At 36.0% G+C, this 26,380-nt stretch overlaps 1 protein-coding gene across 5 annotated transcripts in view; it reads right to left on the reverse strand.

The window, feature by feature from the left end:
* CTNNA3 (catenin alpha 3) overlaps window positions 1–26,380 on the reverse strand; it is a 1,817,935-nt gene that overhangs the window by 877,226 nt on the left and 914,329 nt on the right. For 3 of the 5 annotated variants that reach the window (XM_032423981.1, XM_032423980.1, XM_032423979.1), the window contains exons 8-9: window positions 16,547–16,627; window positions 6,852–7,004 (exon numbers count right to left, since the gene is read on the reverse strand). In XM_032423981.1, the coding sequence (XP_032279872.1) occupies window positions 6,852–7,004; window positions 16,547–16,627 (234 nt within the window). Of the gene's footprint in view, window positions 1–6,851; window positions 7,005–16,546; window positions 16,628–17,621; window positions 17,689–23,009; window positions 23,076–26,380 lie in introns of those variants that run through there. The other 2 variants (XM_032423982.1, XM_032423983.1) reach the window with 2 other exon arrangements.

Below are 26,380 nucleotides of genomic sequence, written 5' to 3' on the forward strand. Positions count from 1 at the left end.
AGGGGAGGGGGGTTGGGGGGATGGGTTAGCCTGGTGATGGGTATTAAAGAGGGCACGTTCTGCATGGAGCATGCACAAACAATGAATCATGGAACACTACATCAAAAACTAATGATGTTCTGTATGGTGATTAACATAACAATAAAAAAGACATATTTGTTGAATGAATGAATGGATAAATGAATATACTCCTGTCTTCAACTTGCAAATCATCTATCTAGACCTGTACGTCTAAGACATACCCACCAGCCATGTATGGCTATTGTACACTAAAAATATGGATAGTCTAGATTCAGATAGGCTGCATATGTAAAATATACACCAGGTTTCTAAGACTTAGTACAAAAAAAATAAGATACCTCAGTAAAGTTTTTATATTTATTACATATTGAAATGATAAATTTGGGGGTATATTGGTTTAAATAAAACATATTATTAAAATTGGTTTCACCTGTTTATTTTTACCTTTTTTTTTTTACTGTGACTACTAGAAAAGTTTAAATTATATTTATATTCTGCTTTCTATTTCTATTGGATAGCATCAATCTAATGCCATTAAGTCTTGAGTCACTTGCTTTTATGTTCCAAGTTCATGATTAAATCTAGTTTTCTCTCTCTTTAATGTATAAGATTAAATTAAGTTTTAAATGCAGTCTTTTTAAATGCCAGTTTATATTCATGAGATTCTAATCAATTATTGGGAATTAGAAAATTTTTATATCCAGATATGAAATAATCCATACACAAACTCTCCTAAAATATGGCTTCCCTTGAGTCCCTTCTGTGGTGAGAAGCAACTGCAGCTTTCCAAATCCATTACTGGATCATCCAGTTCTTAAGATGAAATCTAACCTATTCACCCTGGCAATCAAATATTCAAGGGTATTGATCAATTGCCTTTATCACACTTCATGCTTCGGCCAACTTAGTGATCTAGATTTCATTTCTATTACATTCCTGGAACATAGGAATGAGCATTGTGACTTTAGTCACACTTGTATCTCAACTTGGAGTTCTAGTTTTTTCAAATCCAACTCCTGCCTAGTCATCAAGTTTTGATGTAAATATTACTTATATTGTTTACTTCCTACTAAATTCCCAAACTACTCTAATCCCATATAGTTTTCTCCCTCCTCTTAATTCCAAAACACTAATATCTCATTCAAAAATACCTACATCTGACTATGGAAAGGCTCTGGCTTTTCTATAATTGTTTTACTCCCCATTTCCCTGCATTCCAAACACCATGAATGGGAAATTTATAAAGAAACCTCTCCAACATGGAAAGGTCACTCACTGTATATTCAGGTTAGGTTTATAAGGATCATGGTCATCATGAGCTTTAGCTGAAAGAGGATTAAGATGTTGAACAGTTTCTAATCCAGAGAGTGGGCAGTCACACCTGTGCTCTATATAAGCAAAAGCATTCCTGACTTAGCTATAACATCCCTTCCCCATCAAAAGAGGAGAGCTGCCAAGATGCTCACTGAGAACAGTTGTTGGTTTGTGCACAAGTATAAGTATGGGTTTGTTCTTTTTATTTTTTCAATTTTTTTTTCTTTTTTGTGGGGAGGAGGAAGAACGAGATGGGACCCTAAAAGCTTTATTTATTTGTAACTGAGCATATTCTTATTTGATAACAGATGATCAATTAAAGCAATGTGTGACATTCGAACAGGATTCTGTCAAAAAGCAAAGATAGAAGTAGAGCTGAGAGATCTAAGCACTTCTTGCAAACAGCAAGAGTCCCCTCTACAGCCTTCTCTCTTGGCACTGGGGCTTTGCTAAATCTGGCTCGCCATTTTGTGAGTGGGAACAATCAGCTTTGTAGGTTGGAGGGAAGTATTATAATTAAATGTCCACCCACTTTTTCCTTTTTGATGAAAGGCTCCCATAAAACTTACTAAAATAAGGTGCATCAAGACAGATGAATTTTTGATGAATAAGTCAAAGCACTGACAAAGCTAGCTTTTCACATGGAGAAACTTCTCTAATTCACAGAAAATCTTCAGGCCTAGATCATTAACACTGTCATATTTAATGATAATTGACATGGTAAAATCCATGGGATAGACTGGAGATTTTACCTTTTTAGTTTGTAGCAACTATGTAGTGTTCAGCATGAACTGATCACTGAGAACAAATTGTAGTATGATTCAAGAATAATAGTGGAGTTTTTAGAAATTAATTTTAAAGAAATATTAAATAACAGCCATTGTAATAAGCAATGCATGTATTGAATGCAATGGCATTCTTCTGAATAACAATTATATTATCACATTAAAGTTACAAACTATTATCTCTGAAGTGGGCAAAGTTCTTTAAAAATGTTATCTAATTGTGACATATTCCATATTCCCTCAGGAGATCTGGAGTAGAGTTTATAGTGTTTGCTTTTGATAATTGATGGCAAAGGTGTTTGCTAATATCATTGTGAAGAATTATTTTCAAGTATTCATGTACAGTAGAATAGGAAGGCACCCTACCAAGTAACTGGGCTCAGACATGGTCCCAAGTCCAGTTATTGGAAGTTAACTTTTTAGAGAGAAACAAAAGTGAGTTAGTGTTATGAATGTGTTCCTTCATTCAGTGCAGATTTATGGAGTACTAGCTGCATAGACTTGGCTAACAGAATAGGCTCAATGTGATGACAGATAAAATTCTTACTCTCTAGAATTAGTGAATACTTTAAATTTTAAGGTAAAATCAATATTTTAAAGTTCCTGTTTAATAGGTATTATTGGTGGAAGTCAGTAGAGTTAATGGTGCCCTATTTCACCATCAGTGCAAGATCAAATATTGGGGAGTATAATTCAAAGAGCATATTTGTCATTAAATTGCTAATCACGATGTAAAGATGATTTTTAAAATGCCAACCTTTTGACTCCTTCTTCTCATCCCTACTGTGGCTTGGTGGATCCAAAAACATAGAGTAACTTGGATGTGCAAAGTAGGATAAGCTTTGCATAATAGTTACTTAGTTCAGCATAACTAAACAAAATTAGCCATAAGGATCTAGGTTCTCCAGTTATTGACACTACCCAGGGTTTTATAACCATCATTTCACCCATGATCATTTTATACCAAACATGATAATATAACAGGAGACCTCAGACATGACCCCACTAGAGAATGGGAAAGTTCAGGCCCAATTTATTGGCCACTTTTTTCCTCATTCCCACTTTCTTTTCTCCAATACCCCAAATCCTTTTGGTTGCCTAATTATTTTTTCTTTGTGTTCAAATCCAGGGTTTTTTTTTCTTTTTTTTTCTTTTTTCTTTTGGTAAAAGTTACAATTTTAACCACTATCTAAAGTGTTCCTTTAACAACATGGAGTTTTTCTTCAAAGATCTGATAGGAATTCTTTAAAAATGGACTTTTCTTTCCATTTAAGTCTTACTGCAACAAGTTCACTGATTTTAGATTTCTCTGACAAACACAGTTGAGGTATCAAAACCCAGACATGTTGAAAATAGCTTTTCCTTGAAGTCATTCAGAATCTAAGATTTTCTGTCCTGCTCTGTCAAATTACCCAGCTTGGGAATAAGATGAGTCTAAGTAGTCTGGGTGGAGGAGAAGTAGGGAAAACAAAGGTGGAGGGTTGGAAACAATCTATACAAAGTAAACTTACAATGTCTTCTGAAACATATATTTAAGCTCTCCTATTTCCCTGGACTCTGTCACAGACACTTCTGGCTCAATGTTTGTAGTAAATTAATGATGATTTTTTCTGTTGCCTTGATTAGACAGCTCCTTTCAAAAAGAACTTTTCCTGGAAGATAAATGCAGTGTTCTTTTTTTTTTTTTTTTCCCTTCTTGATATATATACAAACAACCTAGTGGGCAAGCTGTATACTTAAAAACCACTTTCATTTTCTCCAAAGTCTATAGCTGTAAGAAAATTAGGAGTCTTGGGGTGCCTGGGTGGCTCAGTCGGTTCTCTTGATTTTGGCTCAGGTCATAATCTCAGGGTTGTGAGATCAAGCCCTGCATTGGGCTCCGTGCTCAGCGGGGAGTCTGCTTATGCCCCTCCCCCTTTCTCTCTCTCTCTCAAATAAATAAAATAAAATCTTTAAAAAAAATAAAAAGAAAATTAGAAGTCTCTCAATTGTAAAAAGTATTTGTTATATCGTAGAATTTTAGAAACTGACAGTGACCTTAGACATTATCTCGTTAACCTTCACTTTATATAAAGCAAATGAAGTCCTGAGAAGAGAAGTATAGTAGAATAAAGGTGGCCACATACTTTGCTATTCTTTCCATTGAGAGGTGAAGTCTCACACCTCTCTGCCTCCCCTCCTGTTTGGGCAGGCTCCAATAATATATAGTGGAAGTGGTATTCCGCCAATTTCTGGGCCCAGGCCTTAAGAGGATATCAGTATCTACTTCCTGTCTCTGACTTGCTTTTGGGATCTCTCATCTCTGAACCAGCAACTATTCTGCAAGAAGCTGAAGCCACATAGAAAGGCCATGTATTGGTCCTCCAGGGAAGAGCCATGGCTAAGCTCCCAGCTGATAGCTCTCATGCACTTTCAGTCATGTGAATGTGACATCTTGTATGCCGAGCCCAGTCAAACCTTTCGAGGGCTCCATACCCAGCCAATATTTGACAGTAATCACATGAGAGAACCTAAGTGAGAGTTGCCCATCTGCCCAGTCAACCTACAAATCAGTGAAAGAATAATAAATGGTTGTTTTAAGCCACTACGTTTGGAGATGGTGTGTTATGTAGCATAAGCTAACTGGAACTGAAAATGACTTTAGGCCAGTTTCTAAGTAATACGAAGAATAAGAATAAGAACTGTGATTCCAAAGCTCACATAATCTCATTATATGTATTAAGGGGACTTTCAACATTAAATAAAACTCATTCTCAGTCCCCCAGGAGCTCAAAATTACAAAATCTTTTATTCTTTCAATGTTCATGTGAAATATGGAATTTTCAAGATCCTTTAATTTTTAAAACATTATTAGAGCTCTGTCTTCATAAAAATAAACCATCATTTCACAATAAATTAAGGTATCATTCTCAAGCATTCCTTCAAGGCACAGCTTTAGTAGTAAGTGTCATGGAAGGAAGAGCTCCTTAGGTAAACTGATTTGGGGAAATTCTGACTTAAATTAAAGAGGTCTTCTTATCTATGGATTTCTCAGAACTGTAAAATCTCCAAGAGATTTTAGAATTTTTCCCCAAAAACTGTGATCAAGAAGCCCTTCTTTACTGAGCACCTTAGGAGTTTTATGTTTCACAGCAACACTAAACTAAGAAATAGGAATAGGGATATAACTTTTTTTAGCAGAAATCAACTTTTACTTTCAGAATATTTCACCAAAAAGTTGTTTTCATAATTTGGTGTGCCTTCAGCTTAGAGAACATATTTTTAGAAAATATGATTATGACTGTCAGGAGCTACACTTAGTTAGGTGCCTTTAATGATCTGTTCCTTCTGCTTTGCCTCTTACTTTAACATTTTCCTGGGGGGAAGACTGAATACATATTTGAGGAATGAATACAAGAGGGAATAAATAATAAATATAATAAATAATTGAATGAATTAGTTAAAAATTGTAAGCCTGGAAATCAGCTTCGGCTCTAATTAGTCTGGTCTGGGTTTGTACCTTTATTTCCACCTAAGGTCAACGGGAATTATAACAGTTACCCTGGTCTCACAGAGTTCTTGGGAAGTTCAAAGTGGATTTCAGAGTTGGAGGTAGGTCAGTTTTAGGGCTGAAATGATCTTAGTAATTATCTATTTATCAACTCCTTTCACTTTCTAGATGTGAAGACTAGGAACCAGAGAGTTTATAGTGCAAATGCTAGCTACATTGGAAACTTCCTTCCCAGTGGATCTACATTAAAGACATTGGGAAAGTCCTCTATTTTAATAGATGTTATATAAAATGCTGTGATTCTAATTCAGGTGGTGTCTATTTCTGACTCACATGATTTTACAAGTAATTTGAGCCCCCAAACATATTCACCACAAAGTTCATGGCCAGTATATGAAGGTGTGGCAGTCAGAACATTTAATAATCAGTATGGCATGGTGCTGCCAATGAGAGCAGACACTAGCCATAAACAACAGTGCAGTCATACTGATGAGTCCTAGCAGTAGATCGGCTCTGGTATATGAATCCAGTCAAGCACAGTTTCCCCTTTCCACTACCAGTTCCTGGCCATGTGAGTACTGTCACCTTACTGGTGTTAGAAATCCTTCCATTCAGACTCTCTTATACTGTGGCTGCCTTATTGAGCCTCATAATACAATAGGTTCTATTATCTGTTTCCTAGGAATTGTCTAGCATTTTATGGCTCTTTCAGCAATATGCCACCTTGCCCCCAAATTATGGGGCATTTCCATGCTTCCAGCTTCCAAGCTGAAGAAATTATAGTTGTATCATCTCCTCTTGCCTCTACTGGGACATGGACCAATCTACTATCCCCACTTATTTATTCTGGATATTTCTACCCCTGTATATCTGGCATTCTTTTTCTATAGTCACGTTACATGGTTGAATATGATTGAAAAGGCTGACAGAGTAATACAGCCATGAAAAGATGGTAGAGAAATAATAAAATGGCATGAGGTAAGTATTTAATACTTTCATGTTAGAACAGGAAGAAAACCTTTGTAAAGATAAAACAAAGTATCTGCATTTAACAAGTTTGTGTGTGTGTGTGTGTGTGTGTGTGTGTGTACCTTTTAAAAAATATACATAAAAAATACTGAACTTGGCTTCATTTGTAATAAGTTTTCAAAAGTTTTTATCTGAGTACAATTCAACTGTAAAAGGGGAATGAGAGCTTCATTCTCCTGGATTTAGAGTAGTTACAGTTCTAGCATGCTTACCTCTATAAGCCTGCTGGTGTGTTCACGAAATATTGAAGCATATTCTTTTATTTCCTTTTCTCGGCCATTCTTGGCAGCTTCAATGAGAACCAAAAGTGGGACTGTTGTATCCAAAAAGGAGTCTGACACATGATCTATAATAGCCTTACGGAGCTGAGGAGAAATAAAAAAATTCACTTTTTTTTTTTCAGGGAATTGTTCATGTTATTTCCTGTTTTTACAATCTCAGTAGTTACAAAATTGATCTTACACATTTTTACACAATCTCTGAACTAATATTTAAGACTGTGTATGAATGTCACTTACAAAGTTAAACAAAATATCCAAGGAAAAATAATCATTGAGCAATAGCTCTCTTGCTCTCAAAATGCACTATTTTTTTCTTAAATTATACTTAGCCCAGAGGTCAGATTATAAGTGATAATACTCCATTTTCCCTCAAAGAAATTGTACTATTGTAATGTTTATGCATGTGTACAAACAACATTGTACATCATGTATTTTCATAATTACAAAATTATGAAATGTTTTCTACTTTGTTGGAGGAAGTGATGATAAATTTTGATTAGCTAAATTGTAGTCTTCATGGTAATTAAACCAAGTTAGATCACCGATTATGCCAGTTGATAACAGATTAATAGAGCAAGGAGAATAATAAATGAGTTTGATGTCCAATTTTCTTCATCTGCATTAATTGTTCTTGCCCTTACACCTTAAATTATTAAACAAGTATAACATTCTGCTATAATTAGTTCTTTTAAATTAGATTATGTGTAAGCTCATAAATGACAATCAGGCAATTACTTTATTCAGCAGATATTTTCTGAAATTTAACACTGCATTGGAAAATTAATGCATTGTATTTATGTAATATTGAGTCCTAAAGGATCACAGTATCTTAAAAAGTTTCATCCAACAGTGTCAATGACTATGAGTGGCTCTCTAATTTTCTAGTCAACCTCCTTATTTAATTTAATAACCTCTACACAATAAAACAAAGAGATGAGTAGCTATCAGACAAGAAATTTATAATTTGCTTTCTGTGAAAATTATGTTTTAGAGCATTTTTTAAAACCAATAGACAGTTACCCTAGTTTTGGATTACATGAGAATGCTACTGTAGCTGCATTAAAAAAAAAAAAACCACCATCTTCCTATAATATTTATAGGATAATAAATTCATAATAATTATAGATTTCTGGGAGAAAAAAATACCTCTGCCTAAGATGTTACATCTTAGGCAAAAGAACTGTGAAATTTTCTGGCTTCTAACAATTTCACAAAGGCTATGGGAGATACCCAAGGAAAGAATCTGCTTAGCATGCAGAAAGGCAGATCACTAATAGCAACTAATTAATATTGTCTGAGCACTTACTAAGACAGAGTGCAGAGTGCTAAGGAGTTACAAGGCAAGGGGAAGACCTTGAGTGAATGAACAATGTATTTTATGTCCATAAAGAGTGAACCAGAGAAGTCAGGCAACGAATCACAAGTTAGGACTTGAGCTGGGAACTACAAGTTATGCTAGTTCCAAATACGTAAAAGTAGAAGGAATCTCAGAGGGGGAACAGTTTTCAATTATCATCCCTCCCTTTTGTTCTTTTTTCTTTCATTTATAACTAGGATATATAGAAGGAGGGCTAAGAGGAGATCTGCACTAAAGATATGCAATTAATAGCCAACATACATATGGGAGGTAATTCAAACCAAGGAGGCAGATAGGATCATGCACAGTGAGGAGATGTCCAAGAATAAAATCTTAGGAAATATTACCATATATGGGAATCACGCAGATGGAAGAGTAGGATCTAAAAAGAGACTGAGATGATGGTCAAAAACAAAGAGAGCAAATGACCAACAACTAAAAGAGAAACTTTCAAATAAATCTACGTCAATGCTCTCTCCAAATGAACTTATGTACCAGATGCAATTATAGTACCCATATTATGGACCTGTTAAATCTTCTTTTCTGTGTATTTGATTCCATTCAATTCAACAATTATTTCTAAACATCACTTCCTTACCTTTCTACCAAGAGCAAGCTATTATAAAATATAGCAAGATGGAAATGCATGGTCCCTATAATCTAACAGAGAAGTGAAAGTCATTAAATGTTACAATAAGGGAAAAATCAGGAAACTGACAGCAAAGAAATTTCAAAAAGATAATGAGTTTTGGAGTCTAATTTTAAAGGTAAGTTAAATAAAATGAACTAAGACTTGTCTAATGGATTTGACCACTAAGAGGTCATTGATTAACTTAGTGAGAGAAGTCTAAGTGGAAAAGTAGAAGCCAGAGTCCTATTGCAATAGTTTGAAGAATGAATGGGAGATGAGTGGGGGTGGAGACAGTGAGAATAAACTCCTATTTCTAGTAATTTGATTATTACATGAAGATGCAAAACTTGGTATTAACCACATTGAGACACAGGTTTGAAAAGTGATTGTTTCTCATATAAAAGACTTTGATGTATGTTCCCATCTACAACTATACCCAGAAAGTTAGACTCTTCTCTTGTGCTTTTAAAAAAATACATTTTGCTTTGTCACATAGAAAAATCTAGAGAGATAGAGAGTAAGTATTGTCCCACACTGTGCCAATGTTTGTAAATATTTGAATAGTTACAGCAATCTCACAGCAGTGGATACATTTGCTTTGGTCTGCGCATTTCCCCTCTGTGGTACTACCATTTGTCTTCCCTTTATTTTAATGGTATTTACTCCCCTGTTCTTTTTTTTCTTTCCAAGGTTTTCAGCTATGTTTTCACTGCTATTCATTCAATCCTTCATTCCATACAGAAGTGCTAAAACATGTTGCAAAGGTGAGGCTTGAGGTACAGCTAATTTACTATTATTAATAAATAAATAAATAAATAAATAAATGCTTTGGCTAAATTAATTTTTTTTAATTAAACCATGTTAGAAACACATTTTTTTAACTTTATACTAAGACATGTTGCTAAGTACAAAACACAGTAAATGAGAAAAGGTGTACGATGGACATGTGATATTATGTTCAGTAAGACAAGACATAAGGACTGAAAAATGAGTTTACAAATAAGTTTTATGCCAATGCTTTCAAAATTCTGTTGGAAAATGGGCCAAAATTACCTGACATACTATAATTCAAATATAATGAGCAAAATGAATCTCCTTTCCTATAGCTGTATATTCATTCAGTTTAACAATTGCACTTTGAGCTTTCTCTCTAAGGGCAAGGCACCATTCTAGGCAACTTGGGAATGTCAGGATAACAAAGACAGGGTAATATTAGGGAGTGAGAGGTGCAAAAAGAGTTTGATGAGTATCTTAAAAGAAGCATAAATAAATAAGAAACGATTAACTTGGATTGTTACGGTTAAAAAGCCTTCTGTAAAGATGAGACATACGTATTCCATTTTAAAAGCTGAATTACCTGTTAAGAGTAGGGGTTGGGAAATGGAAAGCATAGCATTGTAGAATAAAGACTATCATAAGCTATAAACAAATAAATAAATAAATAAAGGGATCCTTAAGATATCACATGAATTTAGTGTGACTAGAACACAGTGATAGAGTAAGGATTGAAACAGGATTTCTTAGGTACAATAGAGGTAATGGAAAGCATTTCAGGTAAAAAGAACAAAATAAGACAAAAAGATTAAAAGATGATGTCTCAACCACTGGACCAGTCTCTGATTTCAGCTGTTGCTGTAAGGGAACAGTTCCTTATCCTTCAAGACATCCCACCTCGAATGCATTCCATGCTTCTCTTTGTTATTCTTTCTTAGGATCTGCTCCAAGTCTCTGTGAGAGTCTCAGCCCAAGCACAGACAGCCTGGAAGTTCTGAAGAGGGAACACCACTGGGAACAACTATCAATCAGTGGAGATGGGAGCTGCCAGACAAAATTCCTGGTCTCTATCCATTGGTTAGACAATTCTGGGAGACATTCCGCCCCTTCTCAGAGATCCTTAAGTTCCTGCTGCCTACAGTAGGAACCCCAAATAGCATATTTTTTCCTCCTTCCCTGCCTGTTCTCTTCCATTTCATGTTCTCTTACACATGCTTTTTGGAATTGTCTCTTAAATAAACTACCTGTGCTAAGGCTCTGGTCTTATGAACTGCTTTCAGGGGAATCTAATATAAAATAGACACATTTGTCTGGTGATAATGTTGTTTGATCATGTACCAAGTAACAGACTCTGATGTTTTATATAAACTACTCATTGATGATCATACTTTACCACTTCTGCTTTGCACACTACTGAATTTGATTCTGTCATCCCCTGTACTGTGCTGACGTTGAAAGAGGAATTATTATGAGAGAGGACTAGAAATGCATATAGGGACAAGATATGGAATGCCTCAAATGCTATGCTAAGTAGTTTTCTTTATATGTTCTGGCACATTCTGACATATGGGATTTTTTTTCATTTAAATTGTACACTCACCTATATCTGTGTATAAGATGTAAGAAGCCTCTATCTTATTAATTTCCATATTATTTTCCCACCCAATGGAACAACTCATTCCTTTCACTTGAGTGATATACAAAAAACTTTAAAGAAGAATCCAACATGCCAATGTAAAAATAGGACAACTTTAGAAGCTGCAGCACTAAAATCTAAAGTTAGTGGGAGGCCAATAGGAGTTAGAGGTATGTATTTTCAATAAATACCTGTTTGTGGCCAGGCATGAAAGATGTCAGGCACAAAATCAAACTGAGGGGTTTTCCATCTTTTCTCACTATGGTTTAATAACAGGCTTTGAGACATCAATTTTTCTATTTCCCACTGATGTAAGTGGTTTGGGATCTCAAATAAAATAATATATTTCTCTACAATTGAAACCCAAAAGTGAAAGCTGTATGTGAAAACTATAAGACAGCACTGCCTCCACCACCACTATATAAGAGAATGGAAAGAATGAAATTGTGAGGGAAGAGGAATGGAAAGAAAAGAAAGTGTCTCAGAAAAGAATTGTCCTCAGGGAACTAGAAAAAATTATACATGTGTATATTAATGCCATTGTAATTTTAAGTCAAATAGCAAAATGTGACTGTCACAACTCAATTGACTATTAGCAACTAAACCACCTAATAATTAATTCAACATATACCTACTGTGTCAACTTAATGATACTTGTATCTTATGGATTGTTAATATTTTTTTAAAGATTTTATTTATTTATTTGTGTGTGTGAGAGAGAGAGAGAGAGAGCACGAGCAGGGGAGGGAGGGGCAGAGGGAGAAGCAGACTCTCCACTGAGCAGGGAGCCTGATTTGGGACTCCATCCTAGGACCCTGGGATCATGACCTGAGCCAAAGGAAGATGCTTAACCTACTGAGCCACCCAGGTGCTCTGGATTGCTAATATTATTTCATTATGAGGATGATGAAGGGGAGGTATAAGGACATACATATTTTTTTCTAAGTGTGGCACTGATACTACTAAAATGGAGAAGAGATGCATATAGCAATTCAACAACTCAGCAACTAAAAAATCAGCCAAATTTTTGTTTTGTTTGTTTTTTATCAGAATCCTATTTAATTTGACATACCTCAAGTCCTTACTTCGGCATTTATAAAATAGGCAATTTTTTTTCTCAATATACACAAATAAAAATTTTAACCTGCCTTTAGTGAAATCAAATGTATGTTTCACTCTGCATAATACAGTAGAAATGGAATATATTCAATTGTTTTAATTTTTTAAACAAAGAAATGAGGTTTAAAAATCTTCCTCCCTTACTAAGAATTGTAATAGGTATGCAGTTCTCAAATAAGTGATGGGGAAGGAGACTAAAGGAAGAAAAAATTTTAATTAAAAAAAACTTGTAAAATAAATAGTAAGGAAGAAAAAAATTAGGATGGTAAAATCAGTTTATTAGGCACTGGGAGTTCTGAGGGTGAAAAGGCCATTATCCCTGACCCCTCACATGGTGGTTACAATTTGGGCTGGGTTGGGTGGACTTGGGTTCAAACCTTGGCTCTACCAGTTAGCTAAGTGATGTTCAGTAAATTGACTCACCTGAGAAACTGAGATAATAATACTATGGCATTATTTCTTGTTTCATAAATAAAAATCAATAATGTAAAGACTAATGTAAGGAGTTTGTAGAGAGCTTTTCAAAGCACTACTAAGTGAAAGATGTTGTTATAACTATCATTTTAAGGATATGAAATCCAGTGGGAAGAAAAAAATCCATTAAAAAAGAAAAACACATGCAGAATATGATCACTACTATAAAAGAACTATGCATGCTATAAGTGCTCCAGAAAGAAAGAAAATAATAATTCCAGCTACTGATAATGGTAAAGGTTTCATGGGACAAGTTGCATTTACATTAGTCTTGAAGTTCCTAAGGTTGATTAGGGGCTAGGTGGAGGAAGCAAGAGGAGTGGGGAAAGCACCAAGTTAAACAAGCCATATATACAAAGACACATGTGTTTTGGGGGTGGGAGGTAATGGAAAATTTGGTGAATATTAAGCAGACTCTTTAGTCAGAGAACAGGTTAATGTGTGGTTTGGTGAGGAGGAGGAACTGAGAGAGTGAAAGAGAAGGAACATTACAAATAATGTCAATTAAAGTCATGGCCAAATCACAGACAACCTGGAACACCATGCCAAGGACTTTTGTCTTTGTTCTCTCTGATAACAGGCAAGAAAGTCACAAAGCAATAAGGTTCATAGAAATAAACACTAAGTCACTTTCTAGGTCATTTCATTTTATTGCCCCAAAATGTGTAATTTGCTTCCTCTCCCCCCCCATAGATCTGTCTAAACAATGTATCTCATAGAAATATCTCAGAAATTCAATGATTCTCTGAACCAAAGCCAAAATGTTTCTGTGTTGCTGATGGACAAGCCATGGGTAAACAAGGAGATTAGATAAATGGGCAAGAAGATGTGTTCTGATTATTGTTTACTAAAAACAAACATGCAAACAAAAACAGATCTACAACAATATATGAACATTAAATACTCCAAAGAAAAATATTTTAAGGGTAGGGACTTTCTTCTTCCTGTGTGCAAGAGTATATATAAGATGCTTAAAACAAACTGCTTGATAAACTTCGCAAGAATAAGAAAAGGTGGAGATGACTCATGTTGCTATTAAACTAGTTTTTATTATTGCAAAAGTATAAACATTGGATGGAAAATGAAGTCCTAGGGAGGGCAAATAAGGATACTGAAAACAAACCACAGCAACTACCTCACTGACATTGAAGACCACAGATATCTCCAGAGACAAATTTCTAACAATACCACATCATCCTGTACACACATATCACTTCTTGAGGTTCTGTTGGTCCTCTTAACCTGGGACAGGATTCATGACTATTCTTATCTATGGAATGGGGAAGAAATAGCATTCCGGTCACTTTGGAGCTTAAGCATTAAGAAGGTCTGGCAGCTTCCATCTCTCCTTTCTTGGAGCCCTGAACTATCATGCAAGAAATCCAGGCTACCCTGTGGGAGAGAGAAGTTGCATGAAGGGGTCCTAGGAGTTTAGACACCATATGGAGAGTGGGAAGAAGAAGCACTGAGGCCTCAAATACCCAGCCCTGAACCCAGACACAGTCACCATTTGCCTGCCACTGCATGGGAGACCACAAGTCAAGGGTACAAATATGGCCCTGCTGACCCCCAACCAACCCATGGAATCATGAAACATAATAAAATGGTTGCTGTTGTTTGTAGTCCTTTGTTAAACAACAATACTTAATCAAAACAATGAATATGTTGACCTATAGAAACCATAGAGAATTTTCATACTTCTGGAACACAGCAGTTTTTTACAAGCTGGTAATATCCCTTTACTATAAAGAAAAGTATTAGTAATCCCCCATGTTCTTTCTATATCTCACTGATGTTAGTGAGGGGAAAACACATGTAGAATTGCAAGATAAAATACAAGATGCCTGTTCAAATTTAAATCTCATATAAAAACACTATTTTTTTTTTTTTTTTTTTTAAAGATTTTATTTATTTATTTGACAGAGAAAGACACAGCGAGAGAGGGAACACAAGCAGGGGTAGTGGGGGAGGGAGAAGCAGGCTTCCCGCGGAGCAGGGAGCCCGATGCGGGGCTCGATCCCAGGACCCTGGGATCATGACCTGAGCCGAAGGCAGACGCTTAACGACTGAGCCACCCAGGCGCCCCCCTAAAAACACTATTTTTTAATATAATTATGTCCCATGCAATATTTGGGACATAATTAAACATGTTTGTTATTAATCTGAAATTCAAATTCAACTGGGTATCTTGTGCTTTTATTTGCTAAATCTAGTAATCTGACACATAAAGGATTGATTTATCTTGACTTTTTTTTAATTAATGATTCCTAAAGCTTTGGAGGTATAAATGTAGATTAACATTTTGTTGAAGGCAATAGAGAGGGATGAGACAGAAATGAAAGACACAATTGTTGATAGCTCACAGAACAGCTTTTCCAAGTCCCAAGAGGAGCCGATGGAGTAGAAATCCTCAAGAAGATTGAGAATAGAAGTCCTGCAATGAAGAGGGAGGATGGCGCTTTGGGTAAAAGTTCCTGAGTTTAGTGTAGGTTATGACCTGGTGTAGGTTCGATGCCCTTTCCTCCTTAGGCAGGCCACCTCACCACAGGCGTGCTTTCTCATCTGCATTATAAGACAAGTTGAGCTAACTTCTTTTCAACTCTTACATTCCATGATTCTAAGTGCTGACAGTAGAAATAGAATTCACATTAAGGCCATAAAGTTGAGAAATTGGAATTTCCCCAACCCTCAGAATTGTTTTTTTTTTTTTAACAGCTAATATTAACTGGCTGAGGAATCCCTATTTATTCAATTTCCAAATCTACTTCTGAATTAAAAGATTACTCAGGCCATTTTACTAAATCTCCCCATTAAACTACAATAATATATTGCATTAAAAGCTTATGGTTGAAAAGCTTTTGCTTCTCTTTTATGAGTTAATGGTGACCAAGTTGAAGTTGTGCATGAAAAACAACTCTGGTTACTATATAGTGGAAAATAATGGAAAGCAAAGGTCTTTGAAAATAGCTAAGTCTTCATATTTCTGGGGGGAATAATTTAACTTGTGGCATAATACTGGACTTCTAAATTATCTAATGAAATCCTTCCTAACCCTATGTTACCGATGACCTAAGGCTACAAAGTAGCCTTAGCTTAAGCAGCAACTAATTTTTGAAGCATTCTGAAAATAACTGAAAGAGCAAATTGGTACATTTCTGATTACTAGCTGTTTGCTATAAGCATATGGATGATAAACTAGTTTCTAATGTAACAGATTAAATTCACCAAGAAGAATTAAATTCTTCTTCTTCCCGCTCTCCATGTGGCGTCACTAGGGAGCAGGCACTGATAGGCATTTCATTTAATCCTCACAGTCCAATTATGTATTATGAATTCCATTTTATAGGTTCAGAGAGGCTCAAAAAGATTAAATTTGTCCCCAAGATCACACAGCTGATGAGGGCAGGGCCAGCATTTGAATGTAATTCAGCCTGATATTAAGTCACATGCTCTTTCTTCTACTTTATGTTTGCCACAAAAATGGTTGAGGTATGTAAATATGGAAGGTACATATTTACTCTTGTTTTGTTTTCTAAATTAATTGAAGAAGGACAAAAACAAGAAAGAAATATTCTAGCAGTGGAAAAAAATTCATTTTATATGGTGTTTCTGTCTCCATGCCTCTCTTCCCTCACCTGTCTGCGAAGGTCTCTTGTCTTCTTACACATGTTGTCTATAGCAATATTCAGGGTATTACTCCTTTCCTTTTTTCCAGCCTGCAAAAGAGAAAAAAAAAATGGCATAAGCAATGGTATCAGATTACTCTTTATCACTTAGCAATTTGCTTTCTAAATTTCCTGAAAATAACAGCTTGAAAATTCAAGAATAGGTTTCAAAACTGCTATGATATTGCATATGATTCATGAGCACTTCACTTAAGACTAAGTAGAATGGTGATTAAAGCTCACATTATTTTCTTCATTAAGCTTCTGTAACATTTCTTATATGGGGCTGGGTTGCATTCAGTGTGGCAGTCGGCAGAGCATTCTCTCCAAGAAACTCTGATCTTCATTCTTAACAAGTCGACTCTTTAACCTCAAAGCACGCAATTAGTTTAAAAGCATTAGATGCCCAATTTGTCAACTTCCGTGGGAGTTTCTGAAGTCATTTTCATGGTGTATTGTGTAAGTTATGCAGAGCCATATTGGAGTTTTGCTAAACACCAAATAAAATATGCAGTGCAAATTCATACAATTTGCAAAAGTTGACCACAATTTTAGCTTACAATATTCCAAGAACAAATTGTTTCAAGCAGGAACTGGACGCTGTTTTTGGCTCTTTAAGATAATTTGTGCAACACCTTTGCATTTCTTTAAGCAGAACAGTTCTCTGTTATATCCTTAACCTAAATCTTTAGGCCATTAAGCACACAGAGAGTCACCTTGGTTGGTATTTTCTACATATTACTTCTGTGGGAGAAAACTGAATTGAATCTAATCATACTTTTTTCAGTGCTATCTTGTATAAAAAAGATTGAAAAAAATCATTATGCGATTCACCTCTAAGAAAATTGCTACCATTTAAATTAATAAACTGAATAGGGCTCTTGAGAGGAGACCTTGAAAATCAGGAAGGTAAGTTTAAGCAGCTGATAACTAAGGGAGTTTACAGCACAGACTCCATGAAGAAGGAAATTGAGGTAAAGTATAGACCATTAGGCAGTGTGTCATATACTATGCCCGATGACTACATTCACACATAAATCCATACCTTCAAGTGAAGAGACTTCTTTACAAGAAGTTCAAGACCATCTATATACTCTATCCCAACCTTTCTTTAGTTCCATCTTCTGTCACATTATCTCAAGTACTATCCTTCCCAGTAACAATACTCCCACACATGTCTATCTCTTCCCCCAAGTTCTTATATATAATGTACTCTTGACTTCAGCAAGTGTCTGCAAAATAAGCTGCTGCTAAAATCCTACCTCTTCCTCAATGGTTTCCACAAAGAGTTCCCCCCACCAACTCTCCTCAAGAGTAAACTCTCACCTTTCCTTGTTCCAAATAGCATTTTGAAAATTTCCCAATATTTGTTTCTATGCAAGTTCATCACTCCTACAATACTGTTAGAATCTTGATATTGACAAGTATAGCTTTTTTTTTTCTATTCCTGAAAGTAACTTGCAGAGGACTTATTGAATGGTGTTGACTAGTTCAAAAGTGAACAACTTAACTCAGAACAAACATAGTTTTATTAGGAGCCTACCAAATGCCAGGAAGGTGTCATACTAGATTCTTGAGGAGATTTTAGCATTTACCCATCAAGGCACAGCTAAAATCCTCTATTAGCTGAGGTCACTGGTACCCACCTAAACCTCAGATATACCTAGATTTTCTCATCAGTGGTGTTACTAATATTTAAGATGGAAAAAAATCACCATCATTTGAGACCACCTTATACACTGCAAGATGTTTGGCATCCATGGGCCCCTGTCTACTAAATTCCAATAATATTGGCCGCACGCATTTCTAGATGCCTCCTAGGGGGAAACAACAGAGGACTACTAAGTCTTTTGCCACTTTTTCTTTTTGAGGATGAGTGTGCAATGTGTACATGGTGGAGAACTGGAGATAAGAGGGAGGAAGAAATAGAGACAAATAAAATTCTAGATGCAGAGCAATAAAAGCAATGGTGGCAATTAACCAGATGAAAGTTGTGGTTACCTAACAGCCCCTACCCAGCATTACCCATGCTAGCAGTAGAAAATTATGAAAAGTTAATGCAGAGCCATGGACGGCAATGGCATAAGCAGATACACAATGGGCTATAAGACAGTTTCTAATTTTACCTAAAGAACCTAGCCCATATTCTCCAGTTTCATGCAGTGTAGCTCTTGGTTGTCTCTTTCAACTTCATGAAAGCAGAGATAGTAAAAGGGGTCAGGAGTGGGACAGAATGAAGAGATACCTCCCCCTCCCCACCCCTCACACAGGACATCAGAAATAATACAGGAGATTCCTGTTGTGTTGACAATAAAAACTCACTAGCTTCTGTGATGAGATTCATCAGAATAACTAGAAGATGTCAACCTTCTCAGAACAAACAGCAGTGGCATACAAAACTTTAATAAAGGATGACAGGAGGTGACAACCTGATGGGATTAAATAAGGACTATAAAGATGATTTCTTAATTTCTACCCAGAGCTTAATCTTAGTTTAAGATGTTTCATTGGGTCAAAGACGTTTTGTTCTCTAGGTAATAATAAATAGTCCCTATCACTACAGGAAGTATAAAGTTTTCCCTTCTTCCTTCCCTGTATCCCCTCACCCCCACCTTTCTTCTTTTCACCTCCAGCTTTTTATTGGGTCCTTGCTTTATTTACCCAGATTTATTTCACTCAGTCAAACCATTTTATGCCTCTTTATTCCTTTTGTATGGCATAAAAATAAATAAAGGAGAAATAGCCCCATCCTGCTTAAAAGCCCTCATTCCTTCTGTTTTCAAAGCCTTAACAAATCATCAAGCAATGAGCTAGGACTGAAGGTGAATTGTATATGTTGAAGTAAGGGATGGAAAGGGCAGGATATTAAAACATAACCACAGGTAACAGTCAGAGCCTGCCTACATTCTAGGTGCTCAGAAGAGAGGATGCTTCTTAAAGGAACCTTGACAGGAGCCACCATTAAGTCAGCACAGCCCTGCTAATGGAAAAGGTACCACTTACTGTGGAATACCAGGCGGGAAAAATGCTGTGAAAACACAGCACAGATCAGCACTGTATAGGGAAAGCAATCACATTCCTCATCAGTAAATAAACTGTCAGGAAAGACTTTATTGAAAAGAACAGTTCTGAACATAGATTTCATTCAGTGAAATTTCATTAAAAGTACTAATGCACATTATAAATACTATTCCAATGTGATCCTGTCCCACTCCTGACCCCTTAACTATGAGTCTTTCTATCAATTCTGTCTCACCATTGCTCCCATGTCACACCTCAGTTAATTGAACTCTCTCTTGTGGTTCCATTAAAGCTGCCCACACATTTGGAAAAAGTCTATCTATAAATAAATTTTCTTGAATTATCCTAATTTGAGTGTTCCATCTGTTTTCTGTTGGGACCCTGCTAGGGAAAACTGTCCACACTGTGTTGTCCAACATAATAGCCACGAGTCACATGTGGCTCTTTAAATTTAAATATAAATTAATTAAAATTAAATAACATTAAAAATTCAATTCCTCAATTCCTTAAAGTGAGCAATAGCTGCATGTGACTAGTGGTTACTATATTGTATAGCACAGATACAGAATATTTCCCTCATTGCAGAAAGATATATCAGATAGTACTGTTCTAAAACACATCTTAGTTTATTCAAATATATGATGAGTTCCTACTTCTACACAAGTCACATTTTATTTGAGAATAAAATAGTGAGCAAGAAACAAACAAAAAAAGCCCAACCCTCAAGGTGTTTACTCTAGTAAAGAAATTTAAGGTCTAGGGGTGCCTGGGTGGCTCAGTCCATTATGTGTCTGCCTTTGGCTCAGGTCATGATCTCAGGGTCCTGGGATCAAACCCCTCCTCCATCTCCCTGCTCAGCAGGGACTCTGCTTCTCCCTCCCTCTCCCTTTCCCTCTGCCTTTCCCCACCCCCCACCCCCGCTCGTGATTTCTACCCTCCCAAATAAATAAAATCTTTAAAAAAAAAAGCAACTTAAGGTCCAATTATGTTCCTTCTTTGTTCTAAATCCATTCAGCGTATTCCCTTTGTTGATGGAATTAATAACAAATTCTTGATCATGGCATTCAAAGCCCCACATGATCTATCTACTCCCATAATTACCCGTCAATTATTAATGAGATACCTTAATGAGCCCTTTATTTTCTATGCAATACAATCTATTCAATACATCTTTATTATCTACTAAATACCAGGCACCATACTAAGGACTGATGATACATTAGACCTAATGCTTGCCTTTGAGACGCACACATCGCATGTTAGAAACAGACATAAACACAGTATTTAACAGAGGTATTCAGGGTAACCCATGGATCAGTGGGAGCCAGCACTCCCATTAAGGATGAGGGAAAGATTCTTGAGAAGGTAACAGTTGAATTGAAAGACATGTAGGAGTCAGCCAGGCAAAGATAAAAGAGAAGGCCACTCTAAAGGGACAGAGATAGATTGCGCAAAGGCAAAAGTCTTTAAAGAGTATTTGGTAACTAGTATAAAAAGTGTGAGGGGAAGCCAGATCCTGGAGGTTGTTGCCACGTTAAGAAATGAGGCTGATCCTATAGACCACTGGGTATCACAGAAGTTAAGCCAGTGAGTGACACAGAATGACCACTATTCAAATACGTCAATATGGCTGGAGTCTGCACAATGTATTTAAAGATATTAAGACAGAGACAGGCAGAGGAGTTAGACAGTTGCAGCGAGAGTGTACAGAAAGACAAAAGGTGTTAAAATCAATACACTGGCAGTCAGGAAGAAGAAAATCAACAGATTTAAGGACTCTGAGTACACTGGAGAGGATGATGACTGGCAGATGCTCAGGGTGGATAAAGAAAAAAGGACAACGTAGGCTGGTGTGCATCCAACAGGGATGACTGGTTAGGTAATGGTGTTGAACTGGTCATTTTAAAGGGAAAACCAGGTCAATACAAGGATGATGATATCAATTTTGGAATTGCTGAAGGGCTTGTGAAGAGCTCACTCATTAGTATTTGCCCTATGGTTAACTGCTTACCTGCAAGCATCTCTCTCAGTACACTGTATGATCCTTGAGGGAGAGAAACTTCTTACACACAATTTGTCCCTCATGGCATCTATTACAGTGCTTTGCACATAGTAGAAGCTCAAAAGTTATTTGTTGAATAAATAGAGAAAAGAAAGACTGGATAAAGGTAATATTTGGCAAATTCCATAACATCTCTGGGCCTTATTTTCCACACCCATAAAATGAAGATTTGCCCCGAATTGTTCCTTTATTCCTTTCTAACTTTAAAATTCTGTGGAAGGGCCATGTTCTCTAAAAAGAATTATAGAATAATATATTACTTTTATTGTACAAGTTTTTGCATAAACAACTGTTAAAAATGTGCTGGGAACATATGCATAATATAAATCTGTAATGGTACAAATAAAAGGAGACATTTGAACTAGGAAGGTCATGACGTTGACCTCAAAAAAACTATGAAGCTTCAAATACTAAGGGATAAGGTTTAAAGCAAATGAAAATTTATCTAATTCATAATCAAATGAAAATGTTATCAGTGCAGAGAGGAGCTCTGTATGGAATTTAAACAGCAAGAAAAATCTTTTTGTTGTTTTGTTATTTATTTTTTATTTTTTAAATGTGTGTCATTATATTCAACCTTTTAAAATGATACATTTCCCTTTAAAAGGGAAATCTTCATTTCATGGTAAAGATGAAATACGATGCCCTTCTCCTCTGCAGAAATAGCTTTAAAAATATTTTATGCTTAACACTTAGCAGAAGCACAGATTCTAGTCCACATTTTTCAGGCATGAAAAACATACAAACAGACAAGCATAAAAAAATGAAATCTATTCTAGAATGCCGCTGTACTGAATGGAATGTCAGGAAAACATCCTGACAGGGTAAACTAAAAAATATTTCTGAAACAAAGTCTGTGCTATAAAAATAAAACTAAAACAAATAAAAATTAACTTTGAGACTTGAAATGAGGTTTTTTAAAGTAACTTTATCAAAGAAGTAGGTTAAAGATTCCAAGTGTCTTGAACTTCTGTATTGTTGAGGAAGTAAGATGTCACCCCAGGAAAATGCCTGCTGGGGTCAGACTGAGAGTGAGAGGGAATCCAAATTGTCAAATATCTACCACAGCAAAGTACTTTACATTTTTTTAAAAGATTTTATTTGACAGAGAGAGACACAGCGAGAGAGTGGGAGAGGGAGAAGCCGGCTTTCCGCTGAGCCCAGAGCCCTATGCGGGGCTCAATCCCAGGACCCTGGGATCACGACCCAAGCTGAAGGCAGACGCCTAACGACTGAGCCACCCAGGTGCCCCAAAGTACTTTACATTTATTGTCTCAAATGCCATTCGCAATAACTGTTCACACATTTGCATATGAAGACACTGAGGTTCAGTAAATTTAAATATCTTACCCCAGGAGGAAATGCAGTAAGTGGTAGGATCAAATTGAGCTGAGTCTAATCTGAGGCTTTATCCACCATACTGTAACGACTTGAATGAGCTGTAAGTTAAACCCAAATTAATATTTTATGTAAATTATATAAATTTATTCTTGAAAATAATGAGAATAACATAGAAGTTTGTGGAGATGGTTAAAACTGTGTTTGAATCTGTGCTCTATCATTTGACAGCTATGTGTCCTTAGCCAAATTACTTAACCTTTTCAATTCTTAGTTTCCTTACCTATAAAAAAGGAGATAATAGAGCAATTATATTATAGGGTTATTATAAAGAATTAAAGATGAAAGATATGCAAGTTCTGGCAAATAAGAAGGGCTCAAGAAATGTTAGCAGTTATTATTATACTTAACAATAGTGTCCCCATTGTTACTAACACTTGCATTTCCCAAACTACACCAGCTGCCTGATGTCCCTATGTTTTATTTCCAAACACTAAACCTTTATTCTGGAATATTCTGATCTCTTCTTGTTCAGAATTCTTATTTCATAACGCGAAACTCAATTAAGCACCTCATCTTCTATATCCTCTTTTCTGACTTTCCTCGATAAAAAATAAAACATAAAAAATAAAAACCCCTTTCATTTGAGTTTCCACAGTTTTCCCTACATGTTTCAATTATAATCCTTGCAAAATGTTTTGTCACCTTTTATTTATACTCTGCCTCATCTTTTAAATTGTCAAGTCTTCTCTTTGTAATCTTAGTGTCTACCAGTGTTCAGCACTCAGCTAATGGCTGCAGATAAAATAAATAAATGGAAAAGTGGCTACTACACTTTATTGATAGTAAGTAATGTTCAGTTTTATTAATAAAATTAGTATTTATATTTTAACAAAAGTAATTAATGTTCAACCTATTAGCTGTTAGGTATTCTATTCAATTGGTGTTTTTATTCACAGATTATTGTTGTTACTCTCTATAAGAAGGTACAACATAAACTTCGTATGAGGATGAAATCTAATCTGTGGATGAGAAACCGGGAGATCTGAAATAAATTCCTTGGGTGACCCTAACTAAACTGAATCACTCTCTTGGCCTTAGTTTCTGCATCTGTAAATGGAGGCCATTGCACTAAATGATCTCCAGAGCCTCCCGCCCCCAGCTCTAAGAGCATGTTGTGCTAGAGTTCTCTGTGGATGTACAGTCTAGTACGTGTCTAGTCAAGTACTGAGGACACGACACTTCCTCCGTCGCATGTGTCCTCAAACCAGAGATGCTTATGCCAGACTGCAGGATTTCAACGGACACACACCAAACATGAAAGAAATATTTGTGGGTTTGCACTACAATAAAATTCAAATTGTTTTACTAGGAATGCTACTAACCAATCTTAAATCTCAGGGATGGATATAAACCATGCGCTTCTCTTTTAAAGATCTTGCCATGGAAGTCATACGTATGTCCAAGTGCAGATGCAAAGATCCATCCCTGTGACCAATATGTAACTTTGCAGGAGACTGAAGAGTCAGGAGAAACCTCAGACTTTATTTCCCACTGGCTCTGCCTCTATCCACCTCAAGCTATTTACTTTGGGATAACATGCCTCGATCCCTGCCTCCAATTTCCCCTCTCTTCCTGCTAGAGTTTCTTGTCCTCCATTCAAGCCCAGCAAACACTGGAACCGACCCTGTTCTTAAATAGGGAGAAACTGAAAAGATGGAGTTTATTAATTTCAGTGATTCAGCATTAAACTAAACTTGCTGTGACCCCTATTCTAATGGGCTACAGATCTTGCCAGCTCCTAGGTCAGTGACTGTTCCTATAAATCATGCTATGATTATTGTTAAATGAAGGGAATATATTCAAAATTGAAGGTTTTACTTAGGTTCAGGGCAGGATCCAAAATACTGTGTACATTAATGGTTTCTAAATACTCATCTCAGGACTCATGAGGTAAAAATGCAATACAGATAACTGAGTTATTTAACCGTAAGAGCTATCTTTTAATCTGAGGGTATTTGCATTTTTTTATGTTAAAGTTTTTGTTATTTATTTTATAAAATGATGGCTTTATTTAATGGTACAATATTTTTTTTTATTTTTATAACATCTTTCACAGAACAAAGTAATAGAAAACCTGTCAGTTTCACAGGTTTTTTTCTGTGTGTGTGTGTGAGTGTGTGCATTCTTTGTTGTTTCTGTTTGCATAAATCATAGCTTTGGGGATTAATGGTTTAAAACAAAGAAAGAAGAAGTCTGCCTAATTACCATCAAAACTGACTAAATCAGTCAGTTATGGTATTGGCATATAAACAGATTAAAATAATATATGTGCTTGGGCTGCTTGGGTAACTCAGTGGGTTAAGTGTCTGCCTTCTGCTCAGGTCCCTGATCTCAGTGTTCTGGGATATGCTCCCTGCTCAGCAGGGAGTCTGCTTCTCCCTCTCCTTCTGCCCCTCTCCCCCCCAACTCATTTTCTCTCTCTCTCTCTCTCTCGCTCTCTCTCTCTCAAATAAAATCTTTATAAAAAATAAATAATATCTGTGCTTTTGAAACTGGACTTATTTTCTCAGCTTGTTCAGAACATTTTATATCAATAGCATTGCATTTAAAATAACATTTGTGTTAAATTGCCATTAAAACTAGTGTAATAGTAGAATCAGATAGTCTTCAAATCTTAGTTCCAAGACTAACAAAGTGACCACATGCCAGTTATGAAAGGTAAGCTTCAGCTTCCTCATCTATAGGATGAAGATGGTAATGCCCGCTTTAGGGGTTGTGTGAATTAAATAAAATAAATGTACAGAAAGCATGCAAGGCAGTCACTGCCTTATAACTGACATTTAATACATTTTCTTTATTATTAGTAATAAAAATACTTGTATGTAAGATTGCTGGGGGTCTGGAGCAGAAATTATTTTATTCAGTACTAAATTTCCAGCAGTGCTTGGCCATAATAGAGGCTCAGTATTTTTTTATTTGAATAATTGTTTAAAAAATGATTGAACTGATAAGTGAATGAATGAACATATGAAACATGATATTGATCTATTTAAGGAGGATTTACTACGGTTATCAGAAAAATTCTACAGATCATGTTACATAGTACTGAGTCCTTGAAAATAGTATAGTTTTCAGAACAGTCAATGTAGACAAACTATAGATAGTTAGGCCCAAGTTCACAAGTCCTCTAATTTCAATTAATGGTTAAGTTGTGTATCATGTCTTTACTGACATTTCATTTTCCAAAATCCCTTTACTGAGTCATTGTCAGAGGTTGTTAACATATTTCAGAAAGAGATCTAGCTCATTCCAGAAATCTTTTTAATTTTGTGATGCTTGACCCAGCAGCCAGCTTCAGGAGCCTGCCCACCAATAAAGAA

Source organism: Phoca vitulina, unplaced genomic scaffold (assembly GCF_004348235.1).
Source record: "Phoca vitulina isolate PV1807 unplaced genomic scaffold, GSC_HSeal_1.0 scaffold29, whole genome shotgun sequence".
Taxonomy (NCBI): Eukaryota; Metazoa; Chordata; class Mammalia; order Carnivora; family Phocidae; genus Phoca; species Phoca vitulina.